Source organism: Aquila chrysaetos, chromosome 1 (assembly GCF_900496995.4).
Source record: "Aquila chrysaetos chrysaetos chromosome 1, bAquChr1.4, whole genome shotgun sequence".
NCBI lineage: Eukaryota > Metazoa > Chordata > Aves > Accipitriformes > Accipitridae > Aquila > Aquila chrysaetos.
Genome location: NC_044004.1, coordinates 55,560,740 through 55,586,458, shown reverse-complemented (window position 1 = coordinate 55,586,458; position 25,719 = coordinate 55,560,740). Strand labels below are relative to the sequence as shown.

General features: G+C 44.0%; 2 protein-coding genes and 2 long non-coding RNA genes across 16 annotated transcripts in view; 2 read left to right on the top strand and 2 right to left on the bottom strand.

The window, feature by feature from the left end:
- Positions 1-9,744, top strand: part of LOC115340754 (alcohol dehydrogenase 1) — a 59,023-nt gene extending 49,279 nt beyond the window's left edge. For 12 of the 13 annotated variants that reach the window (XM_030012749.2, XM_041124531.1, XM_030012762.2 and 9 more), the window contains 8 exons: positions 920-1,021; positions 2,216-2,354; positions 4,433-4,520; positions 4,629-4,848; positions 5,543-5,803; positions 6,302-6,437; positions 7,749-7,887; positions 9,358-9,744. In XM_030012749.2, coding sequence (XP_029868609.1) covers positions 920-1,021; positions 2,216-2,354; positions 4,433-4,520; positions 4,629-4,848; positions 5,543-5,803; positions 6,302-6,437; positions 7,749-7,887; positions 9,358-9,382 — 1,110 coding nt within the window. In that variant the 3' untranslated portion in view covers positions 9,383-9,744. The remainder of the gene's footprint in view (positions 1-919; positions 1,022-2,215; positions 2,355-4,432; positions 4,521-4,628; positions 4,849-5,542; positions 5,804-6,301; positions 6,438-7,748; positions 7,888-9,357) is intronic. The other variant, XR_005932723.1, reaches the window with a different exon arrangement.
- LOC115340837 lies at positions 2,073-4,489 on the bottom strand. Its single transcript, XR_003923207.2, has 2 exons — positions 4,377-4,489; positions 2,073-2,401 (listed from the first exon to the last, which is right to left on the bottom strand). It is a non-coding gene; the product is annotated as an uncharacterized LOC115340837 (long non-coding RNA).
- On the bottom strand, positions 6,835-13,862 carry LOC115340830. The gene is made up of 4 exons (XR_003923205.2): positions 13,767-13,862; positions 11,816-11,870; positions 10,682-10,807; positions 6,835-7,275 (listed from the first exon to the last, which is right to left on the bottom strand). It is a non-coding gene; the product is annotated as an uncharacterized LOC115340830 (long non-coding RNA).
- Positions 13,863-13,903: 41 nt separating this feature from the next.
- Positions 13,904-19,001, top strand: LOC115340795 (alcohol dehydrogenase 1). Its single transcript, XM_030012822.2, has 9 exons — positions 13,904-14,335; positions 15,615-15,716; positions 15,924-16,065; positions 16,391-16,478; positions 16,594-16,813; positions 16,923-17,183; positions 17,347-17,482; positions 18,001-18,139; positions 18,758-19,001. The coding sequence occupies exons 1-9, from the start codon at positions 14,318-14,320 to the stop codon at positions 18,780-18,782; spliced, it is 1,131 nt and encodes a 376-aa protein (XP_029868682.1). The 5' UTR covers positions 13,904-14,317; the 3' UTR covers positions 18,783-19,001.
- Positions 19,002-25,719: the final 6,718 nt, after the last annotated feature.

Sequence of the window (25,719 nt, the reverse complement as noted above, 5' to 3'; positions counted from 1 at the left end):
AGGCCCCACTACCTTTGAATACACTAGGACTGAGCTTGCACGGTGGAAACTGGTGCTACCTTCTGTCTGAGAGCCTGGGATGAGGAGTGGACAACGCTCCTCTCTCTTCTGAGTGTGTTTTTCTGTCAGTGGCAGGTGATCAGGGGAGTCTAGAGGCCCGTCAGCAGCTGGACAAAGCCTGTGGAGCTAACGGACAATCTTTAGCCTAACAGACAAAAAAAGCTGTCTTGGGTATTGGGAGTAACCCCACCTGAGTTAAATATCCCTTTTGAGAAGCAAGGTACCTTAGCACAGATAATCTTGCACTAAAGGGACTGTTGCTTCTTCAGGATTACCTCTGCACAGTGCTATGTCATTTTACATAGGTGTCCTCTCAGCCATCACCTCATGGCTGAACTTGGGCTGTAATAAAACATTTATAAACCTGTATTAAGCTCTGAATTCCATTTTTAGCAATTTTGTCAGTTCTTGACACAGGCAGTTCTAGGCAATACAGACTTTATCACAACCTGATACATGGCATCATTTAGTGTGGCATCTCCAAGAAGAGACAAAGGTATATCAGTAATCCAACACAGCAAAAATAATCCTCCAAGGAAGTTAGAAACAGAGAAGGAGCAATGAGGATGGATAAGGTATCTGGTTATCCTAGGAGACTTTTATACATCTTGCTGAAAACTTCATATGACAGAAATATAAACAAAGTCAGATATGATCTTGATGGGGAAAAAAATGGGCTTACAATGTGCTTTGGTATTGGCTTTTTTGTTGCGGCTTGGGTTTGGTTTTTTTTTCCTGTAGTTTTCCCTCTCTCCCACCAAATATGAGCAGGAGTTTCACATGCAGAAATGTAAGAATCTGTCTGTGTGGTGACTTGCAAAAGCAAGTGCCATTCCCTTTTTCTTTGCTCTGTTTGCAGGTTATTAAATGCAAAGCAGCAGTAATGTGGGAACCCAATAAACCATTTTCTATTGAGGAAGTAGAAGTTGCCCCACCGAAAGCACATGAAGTTCGCATAAAGGTACTAAAAATAAATTTTAAAACAACTATTATGACTTGCATTCTATCTTACTGTTTATGAGAATTATTTCTATAGATTTTTAGGATCCAGTCGGAAAACATTCACTAGGTGAGTAGCTACTATTCAGTGAGCTCCTATGGAATATGCTTCAAGTCCTAAATTTGATCATGAGGCTCTTTAAAAAATTTTTTAGAAGTTTTTCAGGGTTGGCTTTTTTATTTACTAGACACCTGTGCTTCTAACAGGCTGAAAAAATTACAGTAAAAGGCAAAAATCTGAATCTCCTATAGCATGGAGCAAGAAATTCTCTTTTACTTTGTTTGAATCTGTGCTAGGAAATAGATCAGTAGGGCTGGGAGCTTCCTTTTTTAACTGGGTATTGAGTATCTGTTACATTTCAAGAACTTTCTCAGCGGATTTCAGCAGCTGTTTTCATTTTAGAGCAGTTTCAAGTGTTACAGAAGTGAGGAGAAACCTCTCATGGGATTGACAACCCCATTTGTCAGAAGCTGTAAAGACATACCTGAATGTTTCAAAAGAAATACTGCAGGTGCTACCTGCAAGAAAAGGCAAAATGTGATATAAAATACTATGTGTAGCCTAATTTTTTGTATATATAACATATACATATATTTTAAATATATAGTTAATATATAATAATTATCATGTAATTATATATAACTTTATATCATTCTATAATACATATTTATATAACCTATCTATTGTATAATATATTGCAATATAATCTAAATATAAGGAATATAAAATATATATCTTATTTCTATGTTTATAAATAATGTGTGATAATTTATATTTACACAATTTTATAATATTTTACAACTTCTTCTACTTTATATATAAATATTAGGAATAATTTATTTTATTCTATTCTTCATATATAATTGTATTGCTAGAACATTGGTTCTGCCAGATAATCAATGAGATTTCCTACAGAGCTCAGTAGTGCATAGCAAACATTCACAAAGGAGCCTTGCTTTGTAGATTAAAGACTAATACAAACCATTAAAATCATGAATCACACAACCAAAAGTGTTTGACCCATAGATTTATTGTGTGCATATGTGATTTTGGAGCAAAGCAAGTGACTTCTCCAAATATATGATATCATTTCACGTCCGCATATGACGTGACATAGTTAAATGCTGAAATATTCTTATCTTTCCTCCAAATCAGATCGTGGCCACAGGGATCTGTCGCTCTGATGACCATGTGATAACTGGTGGACTGGTTATGCCTTTTCCAATCATTCTTGGGCATGAAGCAGCTGGTGTTGTGGAGAGTGTTGGGCAGGGAGTAACTTCGATCAAACCAGGTATGAAACGGCACTGAACACAAACCCTGTGCTGAGTTTGCAGACTCCTGTTTAAGTCAAAGATGGTTACATGCGTGAGTCCTTGTATTGCAGAGGAAAATGTTCCAGCTTTTGAGTTTTTGCAAGCATACCTTAAAGGACACTACATGCTATTTACATCTTTCTGTGTTCCCAATCTTGATTTATTTTCAGATTTTCTATTCAATTTCTTTTGATTTTGGCAAAAACATCTGCAGCTTGCTTTCCACCTACATAGCGCTTTTCCTGTCATGGACTTAAGAACATAGATTCTTTGCTGTTGTTCATAGGAAGTCAGGTATTAGCTGCAGGTTCTTTAAACACAGTTTACACAGCCGATCTCTCCCAAGAATAAGGCAAAGCAAAGCACTAGACAACATGTCAAAGCACCTTCTTTTAGTTCTCCTAACAGCTAAATAACCCATTGACTTCAGTAGGCCAGAACTTAGTTCTGTGTGTTCAATTATTTCACTGTGAAAGCATCAGGGCATGACTGGGGTGCCCACCCTGCTGCAGGCTTTGCTTGTGTGCAGCACCAGTGCAGGTGAGTCAGCACTGCTCACTGAGGGCTGGATGGCTCTGAGGACACTTATCCGGACCAGCTGCTCCTCTCACTACACTCTTTGTGCCACAGTGGGTAGGTAGAGAAGTTAGTGAAAGATGCTGATTTTCTTCCAACGGCTGCAAAACGAGATGGGATTTCTATATATTTTTACGAGACCAAATAAATTCCAGCAAGATCTAAATTATTAAAACAAAATATGCAGTGAACAAAATCTGCATAGAAATGCTCGATTTTATGCAGGCAGTTTGTTACAATACCTAAGTAGTTCACTTTTAACATCTCCGTACTTATAGTGTCTTTGTTCATACTGGCAGCAAGTATGAAGTCTGTCCAAAGCAGGTTGGTATGTATGGTAAGAAAAAGTTTTATTAGAGATTTCTGCTTTAACTCCAAACAAATATGTGTATTGCAAATTTCAGTGATTGCTCTAACTGCTTTTTCTCTGATGTCTGCGTTCATAAATCACTCTGTTGTCTAATTCTAGCTGCCATCTGTTTCCAGGTGAGCTGAAACAACAGGCCTGAACACGCACAAAATCACAGATGTTGCCTAATTTACACCTTCACGTTCTAAAAAAGGCTCTGAGACGTGCAAAGTTTCTTTAGCAGAACAATTACTAAGCCCATGTCACAGTTCTAAGTTAACTGAGGGTTAGGGTAGTGGGGGCATTTTGTGTTCTGTAGGCATTTTCCGTTTTTTAGTGGAAATCAAAGATTTCCCTTGACTTTCACTTGACTTTCAACTTCTCAAGGATTAGTGACATTTTAGAACTGCCAAATCACAAACTGATCAGTATTAGGGAATACCTGTTTAGAGATTATTAGGGATTTACCATACATTGTTGCTGTGGAAAATGCGTAGCAGTAAAAAAATTGCACCGGGAAGCTACGTGCTACTTTGTTAATCATATAACTGTGCTAGAGAATTGGCGATGTTGTCTTAGCTTGTAAGTGTCACTGCTTCTCTGACAAATATTTTACCGACCTTTACTCCAATGTGACAGTAACAGGACTGCAAATAATAAAGAGACTCGAGGCCTGGCAAATTAATGCTTAATTTCGCATTCTTTGTATGCACAGTTTACAGGCCTGTTGTCTTGGCACTCCAATCTGCTGTCCTAGTGGATGTCAATTTTTATGTTTCTTTACCTATGTGTTGCTATTTTCCCTTCAAGCAGAAGATGCAATAAACTGCTGAATAAGTACTTCAGGAATGTCAGTAGCTAACATGGTTTTATGACATAGCTCAGACTCAGTGCTATGAAAGACACCAGGAATTTTGCATATTGAAATTAGTTGTCATAACTTTGCCCTAATGGTGTCCTTTGTAACAGAGAGAGATGTTTTATCTTCCAAGGGCAGCAGAAGGAAATAAAACCAGCACTGCACTCCTAGTGTACATTTGCTTAGGGGTTAAATACACTTGCTTCATGTTTTTACCTGCATGCTTCTTGTTTGCCTTTTTTAATCCTCTGTCATTACTGTTTTATTTCTAGGAGACAAGGTTATTCCACTCTTTGTTCCACAGTGTGGGGAGTGCAACAGTTGCTTAAACACCAAGGGTAATCTGTGCAGTAAAAATGAGTGAGTTTTCCTGAGTTACCTACAACCCTTTTTTGATTTTTATTTATACAAAACTGATCACATTCAACAGATTTCACTTGCCATTATTTCTGGTCATCTTTCAAACAGCATTGGTTCAGGTTCTGGATTAATGCCTGATGGCACCACTAGATTCACCTGTAAAGGAAAAGCAATTCACCATTTTATCGGTACCAGTACCTTCACTGAATACACAGTAGTGCATGAATTGTCTGTAGCCAAAATCGATTCTGCTGCTCCTCTGGAAAAAGTTTGTCTAATTGGCTGTGGATTTTCAACCGGTTATGGGGCTGCTGTGCAGACTGCCAAGGTAAGTATCCTGGTGGGTGTTTCTGGTATCTCATGGGGCCTGTTCAGGATTATGTGGCCTGTGAGCGGGTCATCAGCATGGCAGCCAGGAGGTATGGACTCTGTTGAGTTCAGGGTGGAAAGAAGATCCTAGTTCATCGCCTACTTCAGTTTTCTGTCTCTAAGGTACTCAGAAGTCTTCAATTCAAAATCCAGGAAAAATACTTATTACCATCTATTAAGTTTTCTTTCATAGCTTTATCACCCCTAGAAAAATGTTACAACAGAGCTGATTTGGTTTACTGTAACTTAAGTCTAGGAATATGTGGAAGCCTATATATGCAACACTCGTAATTTGTAGCGAAACATGAATGTGACTTTTAGAGCTGGCACTGTCTCCAGGGGAGTGACACTACAGATCTTAACACCACTGGAATATAAAGCATCAAAAATGTGTCTCTAAACCTGAAGCTGAGATGTGTAATGAAAACCTGGTCTCAGAAATGTATTTTAGGGACAATTTATCTTAGTCACACATAGGATTGTAACAGTATAGCTGGCTACTTCACTAGTAGGTGTGCATGTGCAAATTCGTTCCCAGCAGGTAATCTCTAAATTACAAGAAATGGCTGAAGTAAAAACATGTTGATAATAAGAAAATGCATTGTACTTTACCTAACCCATAACAGTATGCCATGTTTATATGGTTATTATAGGTGGAACCAGGCTCCACCTGCGCCATCTTTGGCCTGGGAGGAGTTGGCCTCTCTGTTGTCATGGGCTGCAAGGCAGCTGGAGCTTCGCGCATCATTGCCGTTGATATCAATAGCGACAAGTTTGCCAAGGCCAAGGAGCTGGGAGCCACCGACTGTGTCAACCCTAAAGATTTCAAGAAGCCTGTTCACGAAGTGTTGATTGAAATGACCGGCCATGGTGTGGACTACTCCTTTGAGGTCATTGGCTGTACCGAAACCATGGTATGCAACCAAAAGATGTGGTCAAATGAGGCATTAGCTTGTTAGCTCTCTCTTCGCTAATCCACTAAGCACAAAAAGTGAGGAGCTGAGAGCCACTGGCAAAGTGTCAAGCTAACTTCAAACCTGTTAAGTCCAGCTGTCTGCCACTGAGATGCAGGGACAGAAGGCGCATTCAAAGCTTAGGAAAGGGAACTTCAATGTAGTCCTTTGGCCTAACCAGGGTGGCTAAATTTCACATAGCCCACTATCTGCTTTCCAACGGTGGCTTATCACTAATGACTAAGACAAAATGGGGAAGGAGAACAAAGCTAGGACATACCTGACCCGTGACAGCAGATACAATGGTGTGAGCTGATACACTGGAAGTTGTCTGATGTGGTTTCAGTTACAAAAAATGAATTGTAAGCTGAGCCCTGAGAGGAGGAGAAGGAATTCAAACTTTTGTGCCCCAGCGGCAAATCTTGCATGACTCTGGGTGTCCCTCTGTTTCAAATGCAGACTGCAGCCTTGGCCTGTTGCCAATACAACTACGGAGTCAGTGTGATTGTGGGGGTGCCCCCTGCAGCACAAAAGATCACTTTTGACCCCATGCTCCTCTTCACTGGTCGCACCTGGAAAGGGTCTGTCTTTGGAGGTAAGGACTTGGAAAGGGGTGATTTAACTGGCATGGGAAACTTCTAAACCATCTTGAATGAAATAGGATATATCTAAATTCATTGCTTAGTTTGTCCTGTTGGAAGTAATATTGATAGCTATTTTGCTGACAAAGAAGCACAAAGGGAATTAATTATGGGAACTGTTAGTTAATGGCAAGAGAAGGAGAGAGAAAAAGAGGGAGGGAAGGGGGAAGAAAGGGGAGAGAAGAAGAGGCAGAGGAAGAGAAAGGAAGAGACAAAAAGAAAAAATAGAGAAAAAGAGGAGAAAAATAAGAGGCAAAAATGAGAGAAAAGAAAGGGAGAGAGAAAGAGAGAGAAAGGTAGAAGAGAGAAAGAAAAGGAGGGGGAGGGGAGGGAGGAGAAGAGATAAAAATAGAGAAGAGAAAAAGAGATAAGGAGAAAGAAAAGGAGAAGGAGAAGAGAAAAGGGCAAAGGGAGCAAAAGAGAAAATGAGGAAAAGGTAAGGGGGGAGAGAGGAGAGTGGGAGGGAGATAAAAAGAGCAGGAGAATGAGAGGGATAGAAAGCTAGAAAGAGAGGGAAAGAAAAAGAGAGAGCGGGAGAGATGGAGAGTCAGGACCCTAAAGGACATCAGGGGTCAGACCCACCTGATTTCCACATAGGTCAGACCCCAGCTCAGCCCCTTGCCAGCTGCCATTAGTCCCTTCCAGTTCTTTCTCTTTTCTGAGCTCTCCCAGCAGTCCCACACTCAGCAAGCCCTAGCTTGCTCAACACAACGTTGAAGGCCACAGAAAACTTGATTCCAACAACAGGTTTTCTCACTGGCAACCAGTTCCTCTGATCTATTCAATAGACACCTGAATAGAATAGCAGAGACAAATTAGGTTCCTCTGGAAGGGCATCCTGCTATTTGAGACTGCTTTATCTAGTACTGCTTGTAAGAAAAAAGAGACACATCCACTCCCCACCCCCCAGTTTTCACCAGGCAATCAAGTTTCCAGTTACCAACATGGAGGTCAGCACTCTGGCTTTTGTATGATGTGTGATTTAGTGGACTGTGTATCAGTAGACAAGTTGAAACAGTATTTAATGTGGGGGAAGTTTGGATTCTGTAAAGTTTCACATTTTTCCTGGTCTTCTACCAATAGCTGCACTTCATCCCATGTTTCCTGCTGGCACTCTGTGTTAACAAAGGTAAAGACATGCTGCAACATTTCATCATGCTATTCTGCTATAGACAGTTTATCTGAAAATTTAAGCCGCCATGGGTTTTATCTATTTTCACAAGCATTTAATGTTTCATTATCCATTGTCTGTGGGTTTTTTTCAGGCTGGAAGAGTAAAGAGTCAGTCCCTAAACTGGTTGCTGACTACATGAAGAAAAAATTTGTTCTGGAACCATTAATAACCCACACACTTCCTTTCACTAAAATCAATGAAGGATTTGATTTGCTAAGGACCGGGAAGAGGTAAATGTTGTTTACTTGTAAAGGTTCTATATAAATAACCTAAAGGAGCTGTACAGTAACACAGAGTATGATTTCACGGCAGAGAATAGGGAAGGCAATCTGCTGTGCCCCTTAATCTCACCCAGTGTGTGTCCATGGGTTGCAGCTGTAGTAATAAAGCCAGCAAAGCTTTAGCTTTTGAAATGCAGTGGGCCCTGTCTTTCCTTCAGAGGAACTTTCAGGTTCTAGTTTGAGCAAAGTGTCTGGGTGGCAGAGGGGAAAAGACCACACAAGTGAGGAAGTCTCTGCCCACTGCCCACTGGAAAAGAGCTACAACCAAGGGAGCCTGGGAAGGCCAAGCTGTAGAGTGCCAGGGGTTAGCTACACCGCATTCCAAGAAATGTTTTAGGATGAGGAGCAGGAACACAGAAACAGCCTATGTTTACTGGAAGAGCAACTCAGCATTCCTCTTGTGAGATAGGGAGCAGAGTCCCAGTGCAATTAGTCCTAAAGTCACTGGGTAGTTTACTTTGAACTTCAGAGCTTTTTGAAAAGGAAGGTACTTGGTGTATATATACATTGCAAACTCAGAATTTAGCTCTCGTGCTTTCCTCAAATATTGTGAGAGTTCAGCTCAGACTCTGCTTATATAGGGTGTTGAAATGGGAAATATTGTTTGCCAGAGACACTTAACAAGATTCACCATGCAAATAATTGAAAATTCTCCTTGGCAGAAGTGGGAAATACATTTGTATATCTTAGTATGTGTGGGGACTACCCTTTTTGAACATTCTAGCTGTTTATAACTTACACAGTCTGGAGAATTACATTCATGTTTTCATTGTCATTTGCTAGCAGTTATTTTAGGTGTTACTTGTTCTAAATACAAAAAGCATGTAACAGAAGAATTTAGCCCCTGAGGTTTGTTCTCAGGTTCTAACTATGCAGCACACACTTAATTTTTGACTGTCCTTATTTTAGATGTGCTGTAAATGTTAGTTTTAGATTTTAGTGTAACAAACGGGAAAGTGGTAAGGACACAGATGCCATCAACTTTGCTAAAATACTGACAGTCAGCCTGAACACAGAGGCATGTTGCAGCTGACCATTCTTACTAGGTGAAACAATTCAGTGTTTCAGCCCGGACTAACCTGTACCATTCAGAGGTTACCCTCAGAGCCATTTGTAACTGGAAAGATGTGTCTAAGCCCCCCTCCAAGGACTTCCTGGGCTATATTTGGTGATTAATTGCCAGGAGCCCTGGGCTTCATGAGCGAAGGCTTTGCAGTCTTGCATGAGTTTTGTTCTCTGCATCTGCAGCAAGGTTTGCACATCTGCCCTGTCTTTTTGCTGCAAGCGGGGGTGGAAGGGGAGGGAGGGAGTGCCCTGGTTGACAGGAATAGCCTAGATTTTCAGAGAAAACAGTAGTGTTTTGCTGATGTTAGCCCAGAGGCTTTTCTACAGTTACTAACTTGTCATTTTATGTTGCAGTATTCGCAGTGTCCTGGTGCTCTAGGATTCCCCATTGTTGAGCAGCAGATGGCTCACCACCAGTACGAACTTCATTATCCTCCAGGACAACTGATATGAAATACAAACCAAGACATTTCTGAAGGGCCTCCCACCACCCCCCTTGAATAAAAGGATCAAGCTCAAACCCCAGACTTCAAGCACAGCGTTTATAAATGAAATAATCTTTTTCCTCCTACCTCTTTTTCATGATTCTTGCTTTAAATCCTCTGTATTGTGCTGCAATTTTCTTTTGATAGCCAGTTATGAATTAGAGGACTTGCTGCTGTCACAGGTGTTATGAAAAGTTTGGAATTTTTAAAATGGCCTTTAATATGCAGTCTCTTAATAAAAGAAAAATGAAGGAAACTGTTTCTTTGGGCCTTCATAATACTGCAAGCTTAACAACAGATTTGTGCATGCAGGTCAGCACAGTAAAACTCTAGGTCAGAACTATGTATCCATCCTGAATGATTTTAGCATTCCATTACCTGATAGCAAGAAAATTACTGCAGAGATTAAAATTTATGGTGACCATGTGTTTGAATTAATAATTTCAGTAAATTATATTTAAGGACATCACAGACTTAGGTACTGGAGAATGTCTCACCACTGGATATTTTACCAAATTAACACTTCCAAGCATTTTATATAAAACTGCCGTGGTGGTGTTCTGTGCTGTCGTTGGTTTGGTGTTTTTCTACCTTTGTACCTCTTTCTTGGAGATGTTTTAGTTGTTTTGTCAGTATGGTTTTAGATCTTTGGCCAATTTATACAAGTGCATCTGATGCTTAGGAAACAATGTAAAGAAATATGAATGTGCATCGAGTATTGTTATTTGTTTCCATTAAATAAAGGGGAGGTTTCTTAACCTTTAAGTGTGAATACAGAGTAAGTGGAAACAGGTGACTGGTAACAGTTTGCAAGAAATCAAACATAAAGCATCTTACTGCTTTCTGCGTTTGTAACATGGAAACAGGAAAAAAAGCAGTTTCTATCTCGGCAAATATGGTCAACATTGACTTATCTTTTGAAAGTGCTAATCAGAGCTTGCAGGCACTTGTGTGCATGGTAGCTGGGTAGAAGAGCCTGTGAAGTAAGGGGACTGTGTGCTAATGATGACTTATTTGTTTGTGTCAGCAGAAAGAGTCCCTGAGCGGCCCAGCTAGGTTAATGATTTGAGGGTAAGTTTACCAAGAGATTAGACTTTAACGGAAGAAGATCCTTAAACATGTGCGTGTATAATAAACTCAGTTTACGCCGCAATTGAGACCCAAACTTCAGTCATTTGTTTCTGTGGGGTTACCTGTGCAGTCAGGTCTGAAGATTTTTTCTGGACCGTAAAATAATTCTTTTCAGGTGCAGTTCAGCTGAAGAGTTCTGATCTCTTTCAAGGCAGGTTGTGTGTGAACCAACAGCGTGAACTGGATCACTATTCAAAATAGAAGGAGAGGGGGTTTAATTCTTAATTGATCTCATCTGTAGTAACATGAATTCAGCAGAAACAAGAGTATAATAATATGTCAATTCTCAGAGTATTCTAGCAAAATGTTTTCTGTGGAGGCCAAGCTAGTTTATTGTACCAGCTAAGGCACGTTTAACTCAGGACTTACACAGAAGCCAAAGAAGGCCTGTTTAAACCTAGCTTGTGGAGACAGAAAGGAGTAAGGAGAGGTGAAGTATCCTCCATCTGCCAGATACATATTTTTTCCAAGGCGTTCCCTATTGCAGATGTCATGGTTTAACCCCAACCAGCAACTGAGCACCGTGCAGACACTTGCTCACTCCTCCCCCCTGGCCCCGGTGGGATGGGGGGGACAATCAAAAACAAGTAGAACTCATGGGTTGATATAAGAACAGTTTAATAATTGAAGTAAAAATTATAATAATAATCCTAATAATATTAACAATTGTAATGAAAAGGAAGATAAGAAAAACAGAGTGAAATATAACCCAAGAAAGACAAGTGATGCACAATGCAATTGCTCATCACCTGCCAACCGATGCCCAGTTAGTTCCTGAGCAGCGATCTGCCCCCCCCCCCCCCCCATGCCCCCGGCCAACTCCCCCCAGTTTCTATACTGGACATGACGTCACATGGTATGGAGTACCCCTTTGGCCACTTTGGGTCAGCTGCCCTGGCTGTGTCCTGTGCCAACTTCTTGTGCCCCTCCAGCTTTATCACTGGCTGGGCTTGAGAAGCTGAAAAATCCTTGACTTTTAGGCTAAACACTACTTGGCAACAACTGAAAACATCAGTGTGTTATCAACGTTCTTCTCATACTAAATCCAAAACACAACACTACCACCTACTAGGAAGAAAATTAACTCTATCCCAGCCAAAACCAGGACAGCATGAAGGGTAGAGAACGTAACAGCAGTCTTCAGAGTAGAAGAAGAAGGAAAAAAAAATAGAGCTAGGGAATAAAGTACAACAAACCTCCTCGCTTCCATCCTCTCCAGGATCATGCAAAGCTCATTCCTCTTATTGCAATCTGCCAAGCATAGTAAACATCTGCTGTTAGTATCTTTTAGGATAGTTGCTGGGGTCCAAAGCAAAAAAACCATGAAATCATTCTTATTAGGGACATTTTATAAGGCAGCAATCTAGTTCTGTCTTCACATGGAGGAACAAAGTGGCTTCTGACTAGGGAACAACAAATAGTTCATACCGTCCTGAAGTATTTCTCCCTGCAGATCCCCACCTACACTCAGCTGAAGTTTGATTTGTTTGTGTGATTGTGCAGCTTTGGAGAGCATATTTCTGACAGACCTTCCCAATGGCTTTCTGACTCTGAGGTACTCCAGGTGGGTGCAGGGCCACATGCAGCAGCTCTGTGAGCCTCCATTTAGGAGCTTTCCTGTGAACGAGCAGGGTCCACACTCCGGATCAGAGCACAATCTGTCCATTATTAGCACAACAGCACTATGAAAAATCCACAAAAGCCATGAAAAATCCAATGATTTCCCAAGAGACAAACTCTTGGTCTGGCAAAGCACAAATGGTGTTTCCTCAGACCTTAAACTATGCCAGTGTTTATTGAACATCACTTGGCTTCGCGTACAGCTGAGCGCTCCCATGTTTCTGCTCTCGCACCACGTCCCACCCACCCAGCAAGTCCCCCAGGAAAGAGCACAGGACAGTTGTGTAGCTCCAGCAGCGTGTGCTCAGGTGCGCAGAGACACGCGCTGTGCAGCTCTGTTTTTACGTGCTTCTAAGATCACCCTCCCTGACTGTAAATCACAGGCAAATGATCATTCCCACACAGCATAATCCCCTCTATTGCTTCCAGGTTACCAGATGGAGGGCACGGATCCCAGTATTAGAAAACACTGCGCTACACAGATAATTGGGAGGTGACAGGCCAATGTTGTTTTCAAGGGCTGTCACATCTTTGGCTGCTCAGGGCAAAAGTGAAACAAATTTTTCTCTTGCAAGACACAGAAATCATACCACAACTCATGACAGATTATTCCTATTCCTAGGAATCCTTATTCCTAGGAATCATTCCTAGGACTACATCACCAGCATTCACAGTCTGATGGAGGCTACCAAAGGTGTGCAAAGAAACCTATGAAAACACAGAGTTTTCCTGTGAAAAACTGCTAAACATCCCTGTGCACCTGAAATACAGATCAAAGTGATCCACAAGTGCATGGCCACTCCAATGCGGGGTGCTCACCTCCATGACAGGAGCATGGAAGCACCTGCCCACCATCACCTAGAGGCTGGGCTCTACCAGCAAGGCTGGGGAACAGGCTGCCCGGTGGCTGGAGCCACTGTCACACCACAGGGCCTCCACGCCCCGGGCAATAACGCAGCCGGCTGCTGGGGCACGGTAGCCTTGCCGGTCTGCATTGGTGAAGCTAGAGGTGGGCCCAGGGGATCCGAGAGCTGGGGGGGGTCGCCTGCCAACAGCAAGTGCTGCTGCTGCTGCTGACCTCCCCTCTCACCCCATGAAACAGGGCTGGGACACGCGGTAGCGGGTGCCAGCACAAAGCTCTCCGGGCAGCCCCCTGTACACGTAACCGTGGGGGTTACATCACACACGGGGTGTTCACCTTAGCCTGGTCCTCCAGCAACGTCCCGCTCATCCAATATCCTATAAATCACCTCGCCCGATGCCTTAGCAGAAAACAGCTCTGTGGGAAGCTGGAGAGCCCAGGGGAGTTACGCTCCCCCTCGCAAACCTGGTTACACGCGAGTGAACCAAATGTGTCCTTGGACACTGCCCCCCTCAACACATTCTCCCCTTACTACCCAGGTGAAAATAGCTGCAACACCACAGACAGTTAAGCTTCGCTCCAAAAGGGCACGCGTGTTTGTCCACCACACCGTGTTTTCACTGTCTTCTTTTTCTTTTTTTATTTTTTAATCCTTTTGCAAATACCTTGGCGTGAACCGCTGCCAGGTCAAATGCTACCCCTTGACAACAAGGGGACCCCGAGGAAGCCCCAGCGGTGCCGCGAACCTCCTCTCTCCACACCTGCTGGAAGCAACCGGAGGAGAAAAATCGCTCAGAGCTCTCTGTGCCTTTCAGGCAGGGAGGGCAGGGCATGGCCCGACAGCAGAGCCACCAATAAAAGCTTCCCTGGAGGACGTCTGCCCACTCCCGGTGGAGCCTGACTAACACCCATTGGCATCTCCCTGCCGCCATCCCGCTCCTCCGCTCAACACTCGCGCTGACAAGCAGCGCCCGGCATCAGATGCAGATTAACCACAGACAGCTGCCTGCTCTCGGGTGACGGTCCCACGCCAGGACTCGTCCCACGCCAGGACTCCCCCCACGCTCCCTGCCTCTCCCTTCAGCTGCGGCCGGCGGGTGCCCAGCAGTGCTCCGGCTCCACGGCCCGGCCATTTCGCAACACGGGGCTTCGGCCAGACGGGCGGCAGCTTCCCTGCAGCCTGCTGCAGCGACGGCAACAGCTCCCCTAAGACCACATGGCCACTTCTGGAAAGGTAAGGACAACGCGTTTCCCGTCTTCCTTTCCAAGGTGCCCTGCTCCCGGGGAAATGTTCTGCAAATGGCTCAGCCTGCGCACCAAAGCGTGCCCGCTTCCCTCTGACCTTACTCTCCCAATTTATCCAAACCCCTTTGAGCTTCTTCTTTCATACAACTGCACGTGTCGGTACCCGCGTTAGGTAGTGCATTTGTCTCCTGTTCTGCCCACCAGCTCGGGAATGAAAATACTGAATCGTACCGCTCTGAAAAACAGCCTCCTGTGCAGCCCCACCCTGCGCTCCCGCTTTGGCAGGGAAACACAGCTCTTAGAGGTGCAGGCTTGCAGCCGCTCATCTCCTGCGTTCAACCTCGTCCCTGGCAATGCCTTTTTCAAGCTGCAAGCTGAATTTCGCTGATGTCAAACTAGCTTTGGGTTGATCAGCTCGGGGTTTGGGAGATGCCACACACAAGTCATCCCTTTAGCAAGGGAAAAAATTATCCAGTTGCCAGCCGGACAGGGACCGTTCCTTTACCCCTCTTAGCTACCTTCAGCCCAATGTCTAACAAGACTGACAGGAAAGCTCTTAACAGGCATTTCCACCGCTACTAAAAGTGCCGTCCTTCTGGCCTGAAGATGCAGAAGTGCATGTGTTGCTGTCAGATCTGCCCAGTACACCAGAGTCTCTTCCCTTCAGGGATCTTCTCCATGTCACCTACCAAAAGTCCGCTTGGAACTTACTCGGTACTCACGTGGCAAACAGGAGAGGGGCCAGAGCCGTCTTCACCTTCCCCTTAGCACAGACCAGCCAAAGGCCGGGGAGGGCATCAGCACTGAGTGCTGTAGGGAGGATACCCCCCCCAGCAGGGCCTGCAGCCTCTCCTGTGCTGCAGCAGTTCAGCCCTGCTGCCCCGGGGTCACCCCCAGAGCCCTGTCCTGCAGACACAAGGCAGGCGGGTTTTTCCAGGTCCACGAACCCAGGGAAAACACAAGCCTTACCCTCTACGGACTGGTCACTTCATCTTTGCATTTCACACTATGCCAGTGTTTATTGGACACCACTTGGCTTCGCGTACAGCTGAGCGCTCCCATGTTTCTGCTCTCGCACCACGTCCCACCCACCCAGCAAGTCCCCCAGGAAAGAGCACAGGACAGTTGTGTAGCTCCAGCAGCGTGTGCTCAGGTGCGCAGAGACACGCGCTGTGCATGTAATTTTAGGCAATTGTAGGATGACCGTCCCTGACTGTGTGCCAAAGGCAAACTTTTCCATGCAGCTTAATCTCCTCTGCTGCTTCCAGGTTATCAGATGCAGAGCTGCTGTTGCCTGGGCCGTGGGCAAACCACTCTCTGTTGAAGAGGTGGAGGTTTCACCTCCGAAAGCGGGTGAAGTCCGTGTCAAGGTACAAACACATTTCAATATTTTTTTTCTCCCTTGTGCGAATTGCTCTTCTTATGGCTATACCTTGAATGTACCTGTCAGGGATCTGTGTCTGCCAATAGGCCCTAACTGTCCAGAGAAGCCCTGTGAAAAATCCTTCCACGAATTGAGATAAACAGAGGCCAGACCATTTCTAAAGCTCATCATCTGCTCTTTCCTCTCCAAACAGATTGTGGCCACAGGCATCTGTCGCACAGATGACCACGTTTTGGAAGGTTGCTTTCCTAACGTGGTTTTCCCAGTTATCCCGGGCCACGAAGGAGCTGGGATTGTGGAAAGTGTTGGAGAAGGAGTGACCTCTGTGAAACCAGGTAAGACACACACACAAACACACACCCAGGAGTCAGCTCTCAAAGAGGATGAGGCTGCCCGGAGCTCAGAAATTCCCCTCTGCTCCCACGTCAGTGGCTCAAAACCTGAGTGTGCACTCATTGCACTGGACTGTCAGATGATACACTTTCCTGGTCTATTCCCCACGCACACGAGTGTGGCTCTGAGCCTTTCCTCCCGACAGAGAAAGCAGAGGGTTCGTGGTAGGATGCTGCCATCGGAAAGCTCAGCAGAGACCCTCCAACAGGCAGCATCCTCAGGGCCTGCTGAGCGAGAGGCACCTAACAGGGATCTGCTTTGTTGCAGGAGACAAAGTCATCCCCCTTTGCCTTCCACAGTGCGGGGGATGCAGCTTCTGCCTGAATCCCGAATCCAACTACTGTGTGAAGTCCCAGTGAGTTTGCTTCTCCTTCCCCTACACCTAAATGGGGTCAGCTGTCTCTCAACAAGTCTGACACCCCCACGGGTGCTTTACTTGATGAAAAACAAATGCATGCCCCTCCCAACAGTGTCTCTGAACCACAAAACCTGCTGCCTGACAAGACCAGCCGGTTCACTTGCAAAGGGAAGCAGATCCACCACTTCCTGTGGGTCAGCACCTTTGCAGAATACACTGTGATGCCGGAGTACGCCGTTGCCAAGATAGATGCTGCTGCACCTCTGGACAAAGTCTGCTTGCTCGGCTGTGGGTTTCCCACAGGCTATGGGGCTGCCATCAACACCGCCAAGGTTGGTATTCAGGCGTGTCAAGCACAAGCAGCCCACGCACCCTCACCAACCCTGTGCAACAGAAACCTCCTTTTCACACTGGAGACTTACAGGGCCCCATGTTGTGCAGGTAAAACCAGGCTCCACCTGCGCCATCTTCGGCGTCGGAGGAGTTGGCCTCTCTGTTGTCATGGGCTGCAAGGCAACTGGAGCTTCCCGCATCATTGCCGTTGATATCAACAAGGACAAATTTGCCAAGGCCAAGGAGCTGGGAGCCACCGACTGCATCAGTCCTCATGACTTCAAGAAGCCCATCCAGGAGGTGCTCACTGAGATGACCGGCCATGGCGTGGACTACTCCTTTGAGGCCATCGGGCATGTGGATACCTTGGTAAGTGACATTTCAGCACAGGTCCTCCCGAGCTCTCCACGTCTGCTGCACAAGGCAGCTTGTGTTTTCAGATTACCAGGGAGGTGCAGATGACTGCACAGAAAGAATGCTTTTCTGACAAACTCATCACTGCATTCTCTAACTCACCTGCCTGACCCATCAGACTGCTGCCCTGGCTTCCTGCAATATGAACACTGGCGTCTGTGTGATGGTTGGGGTACCAGCTTCTGGTTCAGTGATTTCCATTGATCCTATGCTTCTGCTGTCTGGGCGTACATGGAAGGGGACTCTGCTCGGAGGTATGAAACTTAGGAAAACAGTTTAGACATTTCAGACTTTTCCTTTCATGGTAATTTCAAAATGTCTGTGGAACAGGTACCCTTCAGGGCATATGAGTAACTCTCCCCTTGAAAATGAGTTTTCCTATCTGAGCAATGTCCTCAGCTGTAGGACAAAAGACACTTTTCCTCATAGACATTATGCACTAAGCTATTCGTCACAAAGAATATTTCAAGCTTGACAATGTCCCAGGAAGCCTCTTTGAGAGAGTTTTCAAGAAAAACCCAACTAAAGAGGAGTGCTGCATTTCCACTGTATATATAGGCATGAAAAATCCTAATAAACCTGTAACTGTTTCATACAGTTCCAGTGCACACAACTGTCTACTCTAGCCCACTCTCATCCCAAGGAGAGGGAAATTTCTCACAAGATAAAGGCACCAGAACTGGTCACTCAGTCCTGATCCTCACAGCAAGACTACCTTACCAAAACAGCATTTCTCTGATTATTCACTGCGGGTGCCTTCTCCCGTTTCTAGGTTGGAAGATGAGAGATTGTATCCCCACATTGGTTTCCAGCTATTTGGAGAAGAAATTCAACTCAGACGTTCTAATCTCGCACACGCTGCCTATCGCTAAAGTGAATGAAGGGTTTGAGTTGTTACGTGCAGGAAAAAGGTGAGACCCTGACTAGCAAGAGCGAGGTACAGCAAATGCCACCCCCACCTAAAATTCAAACAGCCCAAACGCTCTGGCAGGCAGAGCATGCAATACTGCCTTCTCAAAAAGGATCTGAGCCTTTTGAGGAAGCAGGGTCCAGAGCTGTGTGTCGGGAGGCTCTGCCATAACCCGGAGGGAAGAGCCCACGCTCAGCACAGGGAACCCTCCTGCTCATGGTTTGGCTCAGCAGAGGTCCTGCAGCCCCAGCACTGCCCTGAAGCCAGCACAGGCCCTCAGACGCCAACATCTCGGGGCACTGTTTGAAAGCACAGGACAGGTGACGGAGAACGAGAAGTAAGGGCCATCTTTGGTGACAAGAGCAGAAAAGCCAAAGAAAGGAAGACCGTATCTTACAGCAGCAGCAGAAGAGCTATGGGGAGGGACATAGTGCCTTAGTTCTGAGGGGTTCCCTTCAGCAGGGTTTTGAAGGCTGCCCTGTTGCTGCATGTCCCATGCAGCTGAGTTAGGAAGAGGCTGGATGAGAAAGGCGGCGGCGGGTCCTCAGGCACACCTGCCTGCTCCTGAACGCTCCCAGCCACAGCACTTGTAACTCCTCCCTTCCTTTCCACTTTTCAGTATTCGCTGCGTCCTGCTCTTTTGAAGGACGCAGCCACTGCAGGTGGAGCGGAGGGACCAGCGCAGAGACACTCTCCAGGCACGGGCCCTTCTCGCCCCACACCTCACTTTGTGGGGTGCAAGGAGACAAGAACAAGGAACTCGCTGACGCTGGTGCCGCTGCCAGCACTCCCGCGCCCGGCTGAGACCCAGAAGGACGCTTCTCCCAAGACAACGATTTTACCAATAAAGGGTTTCAGTGAGACTTGTCCTGTGCAGTGCACTCAATCAACAGAGGTCCCAGGGGGCACTAGGAGCTCTTCCTCATACCGCGGGCCCTTCCATCACACCCCTCATCTCAGCAGCAAGCAACTGCCTTTGCCCTCTCCGTGGCTGCTGCTTCCCACCTTCGCCCACCTTACACACTTACACCGACGTGTCTCTGCCCCCATCTCAGCTGGGTGAATGCTGCACCCTCAACCCAAGTACAGCAGCGAAATGACAGCTGCTGCTGCTGCTGCTGTTCTCTGGTCTCACTCGCAGGACCACAATGTGTTTTGCTCCGTGAGGTTATCCTCAGGTAAAACTTGTACTCCAGCACCTTTCATTTAAACAGAAGGTTTTCTTATCCCATTACTTTGTCCTATTCACTCCTAATTTTCCCTTCTCCAATTCATATTTGTCCTCTTTAGATCCTCTGGCCTCCTGAGCTCATTCTGGTGGCTTTTCTCCTGATCTAGTTTTGTTCTTGATAACAAACTCAGAGAAATTTACAGATTGTAATTGGGAAGAGAAATTACAAGTGCATTTATGTCCCACAATATGTAAATGTGGGTACTAGAGGTACTATACCTAGACTTTCAGAAAGTAAAAAGTAAAATTCCTCCTTACATTGCAAGAGTGCAATTCTGTAGGAGCTACCAGGATCACAACCGGTCTGGCAACTAAATTTGTTCTGTGCACAAAAGGAAATGCAAGGATATGATCCTTATGGGTCCCTTCCAACTTGAGATATCCTAGGATTCTATGACAGCATGACTCAAAATGAGCAATTGCTGTAAGATTCCTGTTCTCTATTTTAACACGTTTTTTCCCTCAGCCGTGCTCCTTCACTAGGGTGAATAGAATCAATTGTACATGTTTAATAGACCCTTATCAATATTTTTGTTATATCTCTTCAACGAATAATATGTCAGGGTAGATCTAACTCTCACATTCCTTACCTCATTTGCCTCCTCCCCCTTCCATTTTGTATGAGGGATACAATATTTTTGTCCTAATGGAAATTAAAGCAACAGGGCACCTTAAAGAATAGGGAATTACCAATCTTGCTAACAAACGCAAAGCCATACATGCTAGGATATGATCTAGTTTGTTCTTTATAGTAGAAATGCAAAAATTGTCTCTGAAACTGGTGCCCAGTTACACTGAAGACAAAAATTTAATGCTGAGGTATTAGTAAAGGCATTAATATCTGCCTTTGTCTTCTAATTAACAATTATTGAAGGGTTTGAACTATTGCAGGCAGGGGAAAAGATAAGTTTTGTACTTAGCCCTCATAAGTGCATTTCAGAGTCTATTCCACAAAGTGACTTCTGTCAAATAGTCTTCCATTTTTCCACCACTTTGATACAGACAGGAAATGAACATAATACACAAAGGGGGCCAGAACACTGACTACCAAGATGAAGACAAAGACCTCGAGGCCTGCGCCTGTCCGTACAAACATCTGACCTAACAGGTCAGTTATTAAAACTTGTCTGATACGTGAATGCATATAGCAAGTCAGGATACGAAATATTGTTGAATGCAGATACACAGTGTCTTCCATTAAAAAGTTAATCATTAAATCCATGCCTACTGACATACAAGTTTGATTTTATTCTCCATCTATTGATTGGATAAGAAAAAAACACATCCTCTTCTCTTAAGATATGCACAAAGCTGCACAGCAACAGGATCTCAGTATCAACTCCCCCCATATTCACATACATTTCAAATGTTTTGCGGAGATGCCAGCTACCCATGGCACTTCACAACTGCAAGCAGGGCAGTCAGCAATTCTGAAATATATATTGTCTTCACATCAATGTTTGGTTTGCAAGTTTGATGGAGGAGAGCATCACATGGATGTTTTAAGGAAAAATCATATACACATTTGAAAGACCTTTTGAGAACAATTTTGTAGGCTATAAGCTCAACAGCAGAGACTGGACAAGTCCTAAGAGGCATGAAACACTAGTACATGTAGCACTGTTCACATTTATGTCCTTATGTGTGAGATGAAAACATAAGCCATATGTATGGAATGTTATCTAGGAAGCAGTTGAATGGTTTCATTATCTGTCGCAGTATTTGTAAAATTTGTTGTTTTAAACTTCAAACACTAGCAACCATATGGGCTATCAGCCATACACCATTTGTCCTCTGGAATTGCTCTCCAACTCTTGCACAATGTAGAAAATTGAATGGTAATCAAAATCAACTAAAATAAGGCTCAAAAGCTGTGTAAAGTGGGTCGGTCTGAACAGCTTAAAGAATATTTTTGTTTTCAGCTAAGCACTTAAACATCAGTCCACTTTCAAAGTGGACTAAAAATTGCAAAGCACATGAAAGCAACTAGTCCTGGTGAAGAACCACATCTTTGCTCCACCAAATCTAGTGAGTGAACTGACAGGGTAAGAGGCACGAAGGACGTGTGAATCAACTGTAGAGCTGGGTGTCCTAAGCATGAGTCTACAGAGTAATGCCTTCCTGGTTCATGAATGCTGCATTTTTTTTCTGATCAGGACTAATCTTTTTTGCATCCTAATGTTAACAGATGCCTTTTGATTTTTTAAAAATATTAATCTATCATATTGTTCAACAGCTGAAGAGTTGAGTTCTGCTCATTATGGCATTCTAAATGGTTCCTGATCCAAGAAGGGTTTTTACGTCACTATCGGTAGTCTTCCAGGAAATTATCCCATTCCTTAGGTATACAAAAACGTCCTTTCAGCCACACGGAGGGAGGATTCCTTTCTAGTGGACAGGCTTTTTCTAGTCTATCATTTCCTTCTAGACTAGAGCTGGTGGGATCATGAAGGTCCTCAGGGCTGAATTATGCATGTGGAAACTTACTTTCACCACAGACAACACGAATTCTTGCACAGCAGGCCTAGGAATGGGAGAGGGACTGGCAGAAGGATGAACTGGCTTACAGTGCTGGGCTAAGCAGTTGAGGGTGAAGAAAAATGGAAGCATGGAGCAGAGAGGTAGGGAGAGAACACAGGTCTAAAGAGAGGAAGGATACAACAGCGAGCAAAGATTTTTGTTTTAAGTTGAAAAGAGCTCTCATTGCTTTTTCTAAGAACACGCAAAATTTCAAAGCTATAATCAATATATGGCATTTCTGACATGCTGGGGTCAAGTTCACATGTGCAACTAGGAAAATCTGATTCTCTTTACTGGCATTTGACCATATCATCTCCATTTTCAACCTCTTCATCCATCACCTTTCTGTTCCTTTTATCAGTCTCTCCTTGGCAGCAGCTTAAAGTTGAGTATATGGTAAGTCTAGTGATTCATACAATCATGGAACTGTTTGGGTTGGAAGGGACCTTAAAGATCATCTAGTTCCAACCCCCCCACCATGGGCAGGGACACCAAAGCCCCATCCAACCTGGCCTTGAACACTTCCAGGGATGGGGCATCCACACCTTCTTTGGGTAACCTGTTCCAGTGCCTCACCACCCTCACAGTAAAGAACTTCTTCCTTACGTCTAATCTAAATCTCCACTCTTTCAGTTTAAAGCCATTACCCCTTGTCCTACCACTACAAGCCCTTGTAAAAAGTCCCTCTCCAGCTTTCCTGTAGGCCCCCTTTAGGTACTGGAAGGCTGCTGTAAGGTCTCCCCAGAGCCTTCTCTTCTCCAGGCTGAACAACCCCAACTCTCTCAGCCTGTCTTCACAGGAGAGGTGCTCCAGTCCCCTGATCATCTTCACGGCCATCCTCTGGACTTGATCCAACAGGTCCATGTCCTTCTTACGTTGGGGACCCCAGAGCTGAACGCAGTACTCCAGGTGGGGTCTCATGAAAGTGGAGTAGAGGAGCAGAATCACCTCCCTTGACCTGTTGATCACACTTCTTTTGATGCAGCCCAGGATACGGTTGGCTTTCTGGGCTGCAGACGCACATTGCTGGGTCACGTTGAGCTTCTCGTCAGCCAATTCTAGCTGGTTGCCATAATACACATAACAACCACGTGCATTCAATATTTGAATGTGTGGCATTTCTTTTCAGAGTAGCAATGGGAAGGACACATTGCTCTTTGGAGTGATTTGCATTATTTAGCTTATCTGTTTCAGTTACAATTCTATTTTAATCAATTCCACTGCTCAGTTTCTTTGAAATAACAAAAAGACCGTCTCTTCTAGAATATAAATGCAGACTCAGCAGCCTAAAACTACCATCAATAAAACACCAGTAGATTTATGCAAGATATATTTTAACCCAGAAAAATATTTACTAGTCTGTCCCAGGAAAGAGTTTATATGGGCAATGAGCCCATATATGAGATTGCAAAAATGAAAAGAGAACAAATGGGTTTGCTACATAACATGTACATGGAGCATCAGAGTATCAAACATTATTCTCTACTGATGCTTACATAGTGTTAGAGATGAATGTAGGCAGCACCCAGCTCTGAACAGACCGTCACTTTAAATATTTTCATTTTCTGTTTGAGTATTTATGACTCTGTACTGTTTTCTTATACTTGAGAGATGACAATCACACACCATTTCTCATCAAGTCTCCCACTTCCAGGTCTTTCACATTGTAGAATTAACACAAACGCAAATGTCAATCAATCTTTGCTTCTAGAACCATGTAAACTAGCACTATGTAAACGTAGTTTATTATCTGAATAATCCTTTGGCATTTATTTTAAGTTGAATACTCTGAGCTTTGACTTATACAAATATTACAATAGCCACGCCAAATACTCCAGCAGGGGATATCAATATTTTAGATACAACCTACTTCCCATAAAAATCCAATACATCATAAGATTGTTGTCATTTACACCACCACTTTAGAGAAACTGATGGTGATGTGCACTTCTAGCAATATCATTCATATCCACAAAATGGTAAGCAAGTAGATCTCTTACGATGCTGATCAAATGTGTGGGTTTTTTAACATCCTACAAGTTATTTAAAAACCACAATCTGCTGTGCATAAAATAACAAAACAAGACTATTTAAGTAATGAACTCATCTGAAAACAGAGCTCGGATGGTTCTTGAGAGACCATGTAGATTAGCTTTTTTCCCAGTGCAGGATCAAATCTCTGTATCATTCCTAAGGGATAACTTGTGCTCAAAGGCCTCCAAGGATGATCTATTCCATTACCATTTCAAACTGTATCATACTGTCAAAGTTAATCTCCTCAGAGAGACTAAACCTCCTGCTCAACCTTATAGCTACTTTTTATGTTCCTGAAGACTGTTACTATGTCTACCCTCACCCCTCCCACCGTGAAGCATTACTTCCCGTCTTGTCAACTGTATTCCTGTTTCCACAGCCACTATGATGTTTGCCTTTCCTCTGCTCCCAAATAGCAGGATATCGCTAACTCAAGTTCACTTTGTCATTCACTATTGTTTGCAGGCTTTTTTTTTCCTGCAGAACTGCTTTTTGACTTGTCACCTGCCATCTATGCTGATCACTACAGTCAGTTGCATCCCAGTTCTTTAAAAGCATTTCCCCAGACTGTCAGGATCATTTTCTAACCCTCTCTTTCAGTGTGCTTGTAACCCTCCTCCTATCTGCACATTTAATGAGTGTACTCTACTCCAACATGAAAGTCACATAGTAGAGCTGACTCTGCTATGGATTGTGCCCAACAGCTTTAGGGAGAGGAAAAAATGAAATACATTTCATATTAGGATGTTGATCTATTTTTTGTTTTGTTTTAGCCAATATACTATGGACTGAATTTCTCAAATTTGCCTAGTAAAATACAAAAGGAGAAATACTTTTTCCACTATTCTATTTACACCCTAAACAGAAACATTGTTCCATATTATATCCCCTTGTGGAATATAATAATACTTGAATTTATTTTTTTTAATAGTTCCACTAAAATACTGTCTGGAAATATAAGATCAATGAACTTTTCTAGCATAAACGTATACTTTGCTGCAATCCCAAAGTCCCTCTGCAAAAAAACCCCCAGATGTCACTGAAGCAGCATCAACTTCAGCAGCTGGAGAAAACTTGGCCATTGTATCTCACTCAGTACTTTTTAAATCCAGTGAGCCTCTCTCCAGTGTTTAACTTCCAGTTCACTGGATTAGTGATAAGTGGCAAAAGATTCAATATAGATTGGACAGTGGAGCATTCAAACAGTATTTCTCCAGAAGGACTTCTGCCATGGGTCCCATGGAGGACTGTCAGGAGCCTGCAGTTATGGGTGAGACCAGGAAAAAAGAAAAACCTCATTGCAGACAACACTCATCACATTGGGTGCCTGTTCTACAGTAACACTGCAGATTGTCAGTCTCTTCTCAGGGAATCTGTTCCTCAGCCACAATGATTTACTGTAACTATGTTGACTGAGCAGCCAATAGGGACTTTGGTGAAGTTGCAGCATGGATATATTTTTATACGTATGCATGTATAGTACATATATATTGTGTATATCTATATTTAAGTTTACAGAAAGCATGTCTTGATTTTGCACCATCATATACAGTGATGCAAACGTTGGCTGGAACAATTTAGTTACGTCATTGTCAGATTTGGAAGCATGCCTGGCTATGAGTATACTGTGCACACAGCCTGAATGCAAGTTGTTTATAGCCATATGCATGTGTAGAAAACACCCTTCCACAGTAAAATCACATCAGAAGCAGCATCTGGTTGAGAAAACCTAATGGAGTTACCCTCCAACCCTTTCGGTGTTGACACCCCTCCCATACCTCATAGTTAGCACTGCT